General features: G+C 38.2%; 1 protein-coding gene across 4 annotated transcripts in view; it reads right to left on the bottom strand.

The window, feature by feature from the left end:
• Positions 1-409: 409 nt before the first annotated feature.
• SRSF4 (serine and arginine rich splicing factor 4) overlaps positions 410-12,935 on the bottom strand; it is a 29,185-nt gene continuing 16,659 nt past the window's right edge. For 3 of the 4 annotated variants that reach the window (XM_051987999.1, XM_051988000.1, XM_051988001.1), the window contains 5 exons: positions 8,593-8,735; positions 7,634-7,774; positions 3,625-3,839; positions 2,160-2,249; positions 410-1,934 (listed from right to left, as the gene is read on the bottom strand). In XM_051987999.1, coding sequence (XP_051843959.1) covers positions 1,085-1,934; positions 2,160-2,249; positions 3,625-3,839; positions 7,634-7,774; positions 8,593-8,637 — 1,341 coding nt within the window. In that variant the 5' untranslated portion in view covers positions 8,638-8,735 and the 3' untranslated portion in view covers positions 410-1,084. The remainder of the gene's footprint in view (positions 1,935-2,159; positions 2,250-3,624; positions 3,840-7,633; positions 7,775-8,592; positions 8,736-12,935) is intronic. The other variant, XM_051987998.1, reaches the window with a different exon arrangement.

The following is a 12,935-nucleotide window of genomic DNA, read 5'->3' as shown; positions in this document are numbered from 1 at the left end:
ATTCTATGAATTATCACTTTGATCCCAGCCCCCAACTGCAGAAATGCCTTTTCTTTTTGAATTTTTTCTTGACTTTTATTATTGCACTTATCATAGCATATCCTGTATGTAAAATCTGCATATGTGTCATCTCCTTGGATAAGTTATAAACTCTTCGAATAAGAGATGAACTGTGTGTCCATTTTTCTTTGACATCTAACATTTAGCAGAGCAACTGGAATATATCAAGTGCCGTGCAAATGTGTAAGGATTTGAAATGACATGGGAATAATCTTGAAAAATTGTCATTTTAGTCAAGAATGGAGACTATTGAATCTGAAATTGGTCAGGCCTTCTAGACTAGATGTATTTTGAATAAGAAAACAAGTGATAGAGAGTCTCATGGAGATGCAATAAGATTTAACTACAATTTAATTTTGTCAAGCAAAAATAGTCTTTATTCAAATTTAATGGAAACAGGGATCACTGTACTTTGCAAGATGGGGAAAAATAAAATTAAAAAAAAATCTTTTTTGTTTTTTTTTTTAATATAAAACAAGAGTATAGTCACAATACCAGAATATGGAACTCTACAGTGGATTTCCTATGGATTACTGAAGGAATCAGTTTCTTGACTGTGCTATTCACAACTTTGTTAAAGTCCAAAAATATGAAACCAAAGTAGTATGAAACTTAAGACTTAGCACTTTCACTAAATGGCATACATCAAAGGGCATCAATCCAAGGGCAGAAATGGTTGAAGTCATCATACCTACCTATGTCATCATCATTCCAGCCTCCAAGCCACTGGCACCGAGCTCCCTATCTGTAAGGCCAGGCCTGCGGGCTAAGGCATTTGGGATGATCTAATGAGGGCTGTGTAATTACAGGGATCTTTCATTCGAGCAGAAAAGCCTGGCCCCAGCAGGCCTCACGGAGAGGGAGCGGGCACTGAGATTTCACAATTACAGACACACCATTGGGGGGAGTTAAAAATATACAGCATTGACATGGATTCTACACTTCAATCACTTGTGCTACAGCTACCCAACATGTACAAAAGACTCTTCTCGTGGAGCTCCTTCCACCTGTGCTGGCAGCTACTTTAGGACCTCGAGCGGGATCTAGATCGAGACCTGGAGGGGGATCTGGAGGCAGATCTGGATTTGGACCGGGACCTGGTTTTTGAGGCCGATTTTGATCTGGAACGAGATTCTGATTGAATGTTTGGTTTTGATTTGGAATTAGATCTGGACCTGGACTGAGCTTCCTGGTTTGCCTGAGCATCTTCCCCATCACCTTTGCCTTCTTTGGGACCAGCCTCGAGCTTTAGGTGCTCCTTGCCCTTGGACTGGGAGCGGGATCTGGACCTGGACCGGGAGCGCTCAGGGTCCTCCTTGCTCTTCTTCTTGCTGCTGCTCGCCTTGCTCTCTCGCTTGCTGTGCCTCTTGCTCTTGGAGCTCTTGCTGCGGCTGCGGCTACGGCTACGGCTGCGGCTGCGACTGCGACTGCGACTGCGGCTGCGACTGCGACTGCGACTGCGGCTCTCATCCCGGCTCCTCTTCCTTCCTTTCCTCTTGTCCTTGCTCTTGCTGCGGCTGCGGCTGCGGCTGCGGCTCTGCCCCTTGCTCTTGCTGCGGCTCCTGGCCTTGCCCGTGCCGGTGTCCTGGCTGTGGCTGCGGCTGCCCCTCCTCTCCTTCTCGGCTCTTTCCTTGCTGCGGCTGCGGCTCTTGCTCTTGTCCTGGCTGGCGCTGCGGCTCTTAGCTTTGCCATCCTCCTCGTTGTTCTGGACTTTCTCTTCGGCCTGGTCTTTGCTTTTGCTCCGGGGCTTGTCTAGGCTGCGGCTGCGGCTACGGCTCTTGTCCTCCTTGCTTGGGCTCCGGCTCTTGTCCTTCTTGCCTCGGCTGCGGCTCTTGCTGCGGCTGCGACTCTTGCTCCTGGAATGGGAGCCGGACCTGGAGAGAGGCAAGCATCTGTTAGGGCAGGGGATCGTCAGTGCCACCCCAGAGGATGTGAACGATTCCAAGGGACCCCCTGAGGAAGGCTGCATCAGTGAGCACCTCTTGTCAAAGGCTCACAGTGGGCAGCGCTGGGTCAGCCCTGGCACTATCTAGTGGGGGGGAGCGGATGGAGAAGTCTGCAACATAGACCAGGCAAAGCGGCATTCCTATGACACCCACCTGGACCGGGACCGACTCTTCGAGTGGCTGCTCTTGCTGCTGCCGCTGCGACTCCGGCTCTTACGAGAATGTCTGCTTCGAGAGCGGGACCTGAGGAAGAGAAGCCCAGTTTTTAGAGTCCATTCTGGAATCAGGGCCAGAGTCGCAGCAGATGCCTTCCCTTGAACCCAGAGCCACAGCTTCTTCACACAACTCCCTCCCACTACCATGGCGGCCTAGAACTCCACAGAGGACGTTAGTAGGGATGGCAATCTCTCAAGAATGATATTTTAAGCGTACAAAGAAAAACAATTTCCATGAGAAAAAAATGGGGAAGGATTTAAAGAAAAAGATGAGGATATGCCCACAATAAACTCACCAATTTAAAAATCTAAACCATAAATAAAAGGACAGGCAACAAAAACAAAAACAAAAACATGACAGAACTGTATGGTAAGAATAATGATAGCTAATATTTATACAGTCCTTACTAAGTGCCAGGTACTTTGCTGAGCACTTTATAATTACTGTTTCATTTGATTGTATAACCCTGGAAAGCGGGTATTATTATCACCCCCATATTACAGATGAAGAAGCTGAAGCAAACAGGGTCAAGTGACTTGCAAGGTCATCCGGTTAGGAAGGGTCTGAGGCCAGACTTGCACTCAGGTCTTCCTGACTCCAGCCCCAGTTTCCCTCTATGATGTGGAATGTTCTTGAGGATGAGACGGATATTGTGAGCCTGGGTGAGTGGGAAGAAAAGTTCTTAAGAGTAGGGTTTTTAGGGAAAGATAATGAACTCTGCTTGGACATGCTTAATTAGAAGACCCCAAATTCAACACAGCAATTTAAATTGCTGATCAGCAAGAAAGTAAGGGAGAGGAGAGGGGAGAGAGACATGAGTAGAGGGAAATTAGGTAGAAGTTACAAAGACTCATAGTGGAGTTTAATATCTGGAACTCAAATAGTAAAATGGGCTGCCCCAAGAAGCTATCTCCTGGTTCCTTCTCACTGGAGAACTTTAAGTGAACTAAGGATGACCTTTTTTTTTCTTTTGGTACAGCAGAGAAAGTTAGATGAGAGGTTCTCTTAGTTTCTTCTGAGCCAAAATTACATGATTCTTTGGAGATACACAGGAGGCAAATAAATAACAGATAAATTAGCCTACTAGGAAAGGCTCACATGGGAACAGTAAAAGTAATTTGAACCTAGTGAAAAATTGCTCAATCACATGCTTTTCTCTACTTGTTATTAAAACATAAGATCAACAATTTTAAGATTTGAATAAGCATCTACACCTGAAACTATGTGAACAAAAGTTCATTATGACAGCTTTTAGTTAGAGGTTATTAACCTCCTTAATGAATGCCTTTTCTCTTTCAATGGAAGAGAGCTAAGGCTTCTCCAATAGCAAAAAAGGGAAGGGTAGTTTGTGTCTGTGGCCTTTACATAGAAATCCTTTAGCTATATTAAAAAAATGAAATACCTCGAGTGACTCCGACTTCTAGAATAGGACCGTCGTCTTCTAGAGCCAGGCCTGTCTTCAACGAGTCTAATTTTTCTGCCATTGACTTCCGTTCCATCCAGCTTTTCAAGAGCTCTTTTCATGTCAGAATAGGACACAAATTCAATTACACCTTCATTTTTGCGCCCTTTGTGAGCATCTGCATATGTTACTTCTCCTGCTTGACGCATATAATCCTAAAAGGAAGAAAAAATTGTTCCAAATGGATAGATTAGGGGACCTCACACTAAAAAGCAGAAAGCAATCATCACATTAGGAAGCAGCAATTGATTTTTTTTCTTTACCCTACAGGGAGTATGTCTCTTAGAAGTAAAAGCTTAGATTTTAAATTATATCTTAAGTAAAATTCCATGACTACAATGCACCAAATAGTTTCTACATCTCACAGCAATAAATTTTATTATAATGTTTTGTAGAATTTTTAAATTTGGGAGGAACATAATCCAACCCTTTACAGTGAAGTTAACCAGCAATTTTATTATCACTTCTCATTTGGAAATTTCAATTACTTATCCTCTCACTGTCCTTATACTCTCATTCTTATAGTTAGAAATTGTAATTCTAGTCTTGTCTTCTTCACAGAGTTACTATGTAGTCCAACTGAGATCTATGAGAAGTGCTTTAAAAATTCTAAGGTACCATAGTACTGAAACACTTGTATTTGAAATAAATCTAAAAACTTAGGTTAATGTTAAGACCAATTATCCCGTTTCCTCAAATTTTCTATTACAAAATTATTTGCTTAAGTACATATAGTTTCACTCAGGAAAATGTAAGCTCTTTGAGAATAGGGACTGTTTTGCATTTTTGTCTTTGTATGGTCAATATTCTGTATGTGATAATTGGGAATGTCCCTACCCCAGTTATGTTCTGGGTCCTTTCTTTTCTGCTTCTGTAATATTCTCTTGGTGATGTCTTCTCTTCCTCAGATTCACACTTGTCTTTCTACTGATGATTCTCAGATCTTCGTTTTCAGCCCTAATCTCTCTGCTCATTCCCTTCCTTGCGTGCCCAGCTACCCACTGGACAACTCAAGTTGGACGTCCTATAGACATCTTAAATTCAACACAGGCCCAAGTGAACTCATTCTCTTCCCCACCCCAATCCCTCCCTCTACCCCACAGTGTGATCCTTGATTGCTCATTCTCACTCCTACACTATCAAATCTCTTATCAAGTCCTGTGGATTCTACCCTGGCGATCTCTTTCTTGTGCTCTTTTCTCTCTGACAGTGCCATCATTCTGGGGAGAATATTCTTCACCTCATGCTCCATTAATGCAATGGCTTTTTGGTTGGGTCTTCCTGTCTCTAATCTCCCCTCACCTTAGTCCATCCTTCCACTCAGTTATGAAATTGACCTCCATAAAATAATGTGGGTGTGACATCACTTTTCATTCAACAAAATGCAGTGGTTCCCTGTCAACTCCAAATACAAAATCCTATGTGATGTTCAGAGTCTTATAACCTGGACCCTTTCTTCTGTTATATTCTTTTTATATCTTATGTCCTACAATTTACTTTTTATACCTTACTACTTATAACTTATTCCCCTCTATATACTTTAGGATCTAGGGACACTGATACTCAGTACCCAAAAAAAGATTCTCTGATCTCCCGGCTCTAGATATGTTCACTGATTACCTTCCATGCTTGGAATGATAGGGACGGAGAGAATCCCTTCATCTCTATCGGCCTCTATGATGTCTATCAATTCCCAGTTAAAACCCACTTCTGTAAGTAGGCTTTCCCAATCCCCCTTAATGTCAGCATTCTTCCTCTTTTGAGTATTTTCAGTTTATGCCGCACACCTTGAATGTACTTACATGCTTGCATGTTTCTCTTCCCTTACCTCCCACCTTTCCCAGGCTGTAAGTTCCTTGAGATGATTTTTTTTGGGGGGAGGGGGCATTCTTTGGAGAGTTCCTGACACATAGTAGGTACTTAATATTGTTGACTGCTTGAATGTCTTAATATACCTTGAATGAACTGAAGCAAGGATAATGATTTCTTTTCAGAAATGTTTTTATTACTAGAAATGAGAGAAATTCAGATTAAATGTATAAAAATCATAGAACCAACAAAAGACTACATTCTAATGTGATTTTGGCAAAATGTGTTAAGAAGTAGGCTGGGTTACATTAGTTCATGGGTTTTCTCACTGAAAAATGGTTCTGACTTTCAGTCTTTCCCATTTCCAAAATCACGAAAAGCTCTCACCAGCCCTATTAGGCCTCTTGGAAAGGCTCGCTCCCTCATTTATCTCCCAGCATTTCTTGCTCCTCTCAAGCCTTTATTGTCTCTTACTTTCCACTCTTTAAGAGGAAATGTCTCATTTTCAGACTCAACCAGCACAGTTATAAAACAGGTAAAGTGGTAGCAGCAACTCTGTGACATCCCCCATCATACAGATGAAGAAACACAGAGAGAGGTTTAGTGAAGCCCAGCGTAACACAGCTGTTAAGTGCCTGGGGAAGGATCCCAATCCAGACCTTACTGACTCCATGGTTCAATGCTCTGTCCATATCTCTTCTGTATTTAAAGCAGCCCGAATAGTTTTGATGATTACTTTGTCATACTATTGATTGGGGTATGAACTGTTATTCTTTCTTTAGCTTTTAATTTCTTTACTTTTCTCTTTTTTTAATGACTTGTACCTATTAAAAAACATACAGTCTCATATCTCTTCTGTAGGTCTTGGTGTTTGTTGAACAAATTAAGGATATCTTATTTCTCATGTTTAAGTCCCAATTCAAAGAATAAGGGAATGATTTCTTTAATGTGTTTAATCAATTTGGCAAGAATCACTTCTACATTCTCAACCAAGTATACTGAGTCAGGAAGTATGTCTTCTGGACCAGATTTGCCACTAACAAATGAAGGTCTCTTACTGTATCCAGTTATAAATAGGTATTCAAGATACTTTCCTACTCCTAATCACTCAAAGCTACCCTTACTTTCAAAGAGTAAGATATGATCAATTCTGAGCTTTAGATATTAAGGTTGTGGGCTCTAAAATTCAGTCAAACATTTCAGGAATATAACACAGATAAAATCTTTTGCCAAATTAATAGTGAACTACAAAGATCATGAGTCCCTAAATATTACATTTAATGGCTAAAAGATACTATATATTAATAAGTATATATATACTATATACTTAAAGATGGTAGCTTTACTCTGAAAAATGTCTTGGAGCCTACTGAAGGAGGAGAGTTAAGAAGTGTGCCTCTCCACTCCCCAACAAAAATTCTCATTTTTAGGATGAACATGGATGTGAGGACGGTATTAATATTGTGACTGTAAGAGTTTTTGTATTTTTACATATCCTTTCATTAGAGGAATCTCGAAGACTTGGAAGTAATAGCAATAAACTTAGTGGGTTATGGACCTAACCAAGCTTACCATAGATAATGTCATTTCACATCAGCACTGTTTTCCAACAACATCAATAATACATTCTAACTAAGTCCTCAGAGGAAACAAAGCAGATAAAATACTGTGTGTGGAATTAGAAAGACTTGGTGTCTCAAGTCCTGGTCCTGACATGACCTGGCTGTGTGACTAGCAGTAAACTCCTTAACCTCTCAATGCCCTGGGCAGCTTTTTCAACCTCTAAATTGCAGTTAAGCTGTTGATCTGCATCCACGACATCAATTTCTATAACATGAAATTACCTACAAAGATAAAAATCAAAGATCTGTATAACACAAATTGGCCCAAACATCCAAACCGAATCCTACCATATCAAGGCAAACGCCCAATATTATTGTTTGGCTTCCATCCACCAAAAGTGGATGGCCAACTATTCTCTGAACTGACAAATCACACCTAATGATATGCTGCTTCTGTGAAATCAAGTAACCCCTTACTTCGGGGCAGTACCTGGACCAGAAGTCCTCTCTTCTAACTCTTGATTCCTGCTCATCCCCACCCTTCCCATCCTGTCACAAAGCATCTATGGTTCTCAAACCTTTAAATCTTGCCAACTGCAGCGGCTGGACAGATTTTCCACAATCAATCTGTACTCTGTACGAGTTGGAGGACCATATTTATCTCTTCCACTTCTTCTATAACCATATCCACCTTTGGGAGGTTCAAGCAGATACCAATACTTCAGTTGTGGAATAGGAAAAAATGGCTTAGTAGACATCTCATATAAAAGATTAGCATATAGATTTAGCCCTTACTCCCACCCAGTTACAAACTATATTTTTTTATTTAAAAAAGAAAAAAAAGCAACCACAGAGATAAACATTAAAATTAACTTTAATATACTTAATAATGAAAATATACGGGTGCATTCATTAATATGTTTAACATTTACACGCAAATTTTATAAAAATTTAGAAATGACATTCAAATTACTAAAACTAATTTATTAATATTACTTATACTGATTTGGGGTTTGTGAGTATATGGTATGAAAAAAAGATTTTCAGGAAACTACTTCAGTTTAATCTCCTCTGCGTTTAACTCATGGGATTCTCACTACCCAAGTCTAATAGGAAATAGGTTGCAATTGTCACATGACTTCCTTTTTGGATTAGCCAAGGGCCACAATGGTCAAAGAGCCCAGGGTCAGCAAATGGTACAGGCAATCATCTTAGCCTCAAAGGAGTCTTTTAATTACAACACTGAGGTCTTTATTAAGTCTACGTTAAACAATCACATTACAAAACACATTCAAAAATTTACAAAATATTAACACAAAATACTCCACTTATTTAAATAACAATCAAAATCAAACTGAAACATTAGCAAAGACATGCTTGTTTCCAAATCTAGGTTTACTTTAAAAATATTATAAATTATTCATAAATAACTTAAAATATTATTAACAATTTAACAATAACATTAAATAATTTAGCTTCTAGCAACAAAGTTGACTAAGTAATTGATAAACTGATACAAATGCATAGTAATGCTTACTGCGTCCAGAACCATAACTGCCGTCTCGACGAGGACCCCGGGCATGCTCAACAATTACTCGCTCACCACAGAGGTCTTTGCCATTCAGTTCATAAACAGCATCATCTGCATCACGGAGGTCATCAAATTCAACAAAGCCATACCTGAAAGAGAGGTCAGAATCACAATTGGGGTGAGGGAGTTGGGACCACACCGATACATAATTTTACAGTAAATATTAAAGAAAAAGCAACAAAGCTTCATGTTCTAGTAAGAGTTAAATCTACCTTGCAAACTAAAGGTTAGTTGGGGTCACTTGTATTACTAAGCAAGGCAACACTGCCCCAAAAGAAACTGCAAAAAGGGAGGTGTAAGGGTTCTGTTTAAAGAATATAGAAATAAGGACCAGAAAACTTATTTGAGGATTAGGGAACATGAAGGGACTCTGCCAAGATGGTGCTGCTTTCAAGTAGCTTCCCAACCTTTCCTTGCAATAATTATGCTTTACTTCTGGGATAGATGTTATATTCAAGCCCTCAGAAACATTGGGAGGGTGGGAATGAGAAGTCCTTTCATAAAAAATGGAGATATACCTTTCTATAGGATCAGAGAGGATGATTACTGAACTTTCAATAAATCATATGTTCGTTTTCAATCCCAAAGTAAAAACCTAGGGGACAATCAGACCTAACTTTAGACACTATCTGAAATTTACTGTTATGTTCTAGGGTGATTATCTTAACACCAACAACAAAAAGTAATTTATACTATGTACCAGTGAACCATATAATTTTTAAAGCCTGTGCTTTTCTCCTACTAACAGGGGATAAAAAAATGAAAAAGCTTGATTAAAAAAAAATATATGTGAAATAACTTGTTTGGAAATTCCCAGTAAACGTCTATAAAAATTTTAAGAGACAGCATGGTATAATGAAAAATGCACAAGATTTCTGAACTGAAAGCCCTGGGTTCAGACATTTATTTAGTAGATTATATCCTGGTCAAATCACTTAAAACTCTGCACCTCAGTTTCTTATTTGCAAACTAGGAATGATATCTGCACTAGTCACCTCACAGTTGTAGGAAAGAAATGTTTTACATAGAAATTTATATTCTGAGTTATACAATACTTTGTAGGATGAGTTCTAGTTCTTTGGGATTTTAATTAAGAATTTTAGACTAGCTGGTATTCTTTTAAAAACTCATGCAACTGTTGGCTTCTTTCTGGAAAACCTGTGGGGAGCCTTCTAAGTGAAAAGCTTGATGGCATATGTGCACGCGCGTGAACACATACACACATGCATGAAATGAAAAAATAAAGCAAATAAACCACTTAATGTATGTTAGAAAAGTGCAAATTTATGTAAATCTAAATGCAAAAATCTTGGGTCTTTAAAAAATACATTTCAGGTATGCCTTATTTACAATCATGCTAACATTGCTGGAATGGCCTTCTATCTCTTAATTTCAAACTACTGATTGTAACAATCACATTAAATGGAAACATTGGTTCTGCTGGATTTTGAAACTAAAACAGTTAACTATGTGATACTTTGTATTTAGAGATAGGCTGGAAAGGTAAAGAAAGCTCTAAACTTCTATCTAGGTTTGGAGCTTAAGCTTCACTGACTGTGGGACACTGGGCAAGTGCAAGTAACTGAATCTCTCAAAAGTCTCCATATCTTCACTGATAAAGTGGGGATAATATTCTCTGCTTTGCCCACTTCAGAGGGCTGAGATATGAACAGAAAAGCACAATTTCCATATATCAGTGCCAGCTGCAGTTATTATTTCTTTCTCTAGTGCATAACACAATTCCTGGCACATAGAAAGCACTTACTAAATGCTTGCTGCTTGATTCAAATTACAGTTACATATCTGAATTGCTTTTAAATAATCTCTTTCCATGAGTTTTATCTAGCTTTTAAAAACAAGGCATTTCACTTGCCTCTTTAAAAGATGCTAAATTTGTTCATTTTCCCCCTTTATTAAATGTTATGGTTCTATTAACTATATTACAATGTAGCTATATAATGTCAGATTTTTTTTTCAATGTATTGACTGGTTTGCTGATTTATTTCCTCTTAAAAAAATTCTTTATTGCAAGGGATATTTTTAGGAAGGACACAACGATATAAAAACAAAAGATAATAAAAATCTATTAAATTAAAAAAAGAATAAAGTATAGTTATCTTATGCTGGAATATTCCTTATAGTTAATTTATAGCTATATAATCTTTGAAATTCATTTATCTCCAATAATCTCTTAAATATAATGGCTGCTCCTGATATTCACAATTTGTGAAACTCTTAAGAGCAGGACTTCTTAAGCTTTTTTGTGTCATGGACTATCTACCCATGGATAATCTCATGTAATCTATGAACTCATTTTTAGAATATCTTTAAACACATAAAATAATGTTAAGATTACCAAGTAAACAAAATGTACTGAAACAATTATTAAAATATGAAGCCCCTCCCTCCAAAAAAACCAAAGCAATGTATGGATCCCAAATTAAAAGAACTTCTGCATTAAAGCATTGCTTCACAAATCCTTAGCCTATACATTGCTGAAAATACTAGTAGATGTGATTAGTGAATTATTCGCTGCCTATGTTTGAAAATTGTGGTAAACAATAGAAGTACCATAGGACAGAGGATAAATGTTGTACTGAGACAAAGAGAGATTAAAATCTACAAATCATAGGTCACTGAGCTTGATTCTGATTCCTGGCAAGATTCTAGAATGAATTTCTAAAGGAATAGTTAATGAACGACCAGAAAAGAAAGTGGCCTTCATCAAGAATAGGTCATACCAGACTATCTTTTTTTGAGAGGACCAATGAAATAACAAATCAAGGCAATGATATGGGTTTCAATTAATTTAGATTTTCTGCAATGCATCTCTTATTATTCTTGTAGACAAGATGGAAAAAGGTAAAATTGGGTAAATACAGATCTGTTTGACTGGGCAGCCCCTCAAAGTGCTCATTAATATTGCAATGTCAATTTGGGATAGTTCTCCAGTGAAGCCATCCCAGGCAACTGTATCTGTCCCTATGACATTTAATATTTTAATCAGTAATTTAAAGGCATATCAAATTTGTTAATATCAAAGGTAGACTAATCAAACACATGATTCAAATAGATCTTAATGGACTAGAACAATGAACCATTAACACATGTTTGATACCACCTTTTAGGAAGGGCACTGATAAACATAGTTTGTCCAGAGAAAGATAACTAGGATGATAAAGTACCTTATGAATATTCCATGAGAATTAGTTGAAGGAACTACAAGTATTTAGCTTGGTGAAGAGAAGACTAGCAGGAACAGGCACATGAGAGATGATTTCAAAATCTTGAAGGATTGATTGTTCTAATTGGGTCCAGGAATTAGAATGAGGAACAACTAAAATGCAACACAGTGGAGATTGCAAAGAGGTAAACTTTGGCTTGGTAAGAAAAAAAATTTCTAACAAATTAGAGCTGCCCTGATGTGGTATAGATTGTATTGGGAGGCAGAGGATTCCTTCTGACTGTAAGTCTTTAAGTCAAGGTTGAATGACCACAGGTTGGTTATATATGAGCCTTCACTTGGGTCGAACTAGATAGGATTTTAAGATCCTTTCCAATTCCAAAATCTTGCAATTCTATGACTCTTAAGAAGCTATGAACACTGCCACATTTGACAAAGCCAGTTATGTTTAGCACACAATTACCACAATGAAATGCAATCAAGTCAGTTAATTTAAAAAAAAAAAGAAAGAAAGAAAATTTACCAACAGTAATTACCAGCTTCTGTGAACTCTCAGCTATCATTTCTTAGTCAATTCTACTAAAATTATAAGTATACTCTGCTTACCCTGTATGATTTTAAGTCCTACAATGCCATTATCTCTATTTTGTGAGTCAACCAAAGGGCAATGGAAAGGTGCATGGAGTATATGACTTGGCTTTAACATATTCCCAGTGAACAACTATATGGGACAAGTGGCATAAAAGACATTGCCAGAAAGACTGATGACTTGAAAAGAATGCAGGTTAGTTATAGTACCTGGTACAAGACATATACGATGGAAATGAAAGCCTGAATCCTTCACTAAGTATACAATGTCAAGAGATCTAAAAGAAGATCCCAGGTTCACAAAGGGTAGGCCCCTGTGGTGAACCTATAGAATGTCATGAACAAGAGTCACACAGATGAGAAGGCAAAAGCAGGTTGCAGGAGCTGTGTTTCTGGAGGGGCTGCCCATGATAAGGAGATCAGTTTATTTAATAAAATCAAGTTAGTTTTGCAAAAGCACCCTATCTTCTATTTGATCTCATATATGACAATGTACTTTACATATATATCGATAAAT

Source organism: Antechinus flavipes, chromosome 3 (genome assembly GCF_016432865.1).
Source record: "Antechinus flavipes isolate AdamAnt ecotype Samford, QLD, Australia chromosome 3, AdamAnt_v2, whole genome shotgun sequence".
NCBI classification, from domain to species: Eukaryota; Metazoa; Chordata; class Mammalia; order Dasyuromorphia; family Dasyuridae; genus Antechinus; species Antechinus flavipes.
This window is presented reverse-complemented; position numbering and strand designations above follow the sequence as displayed.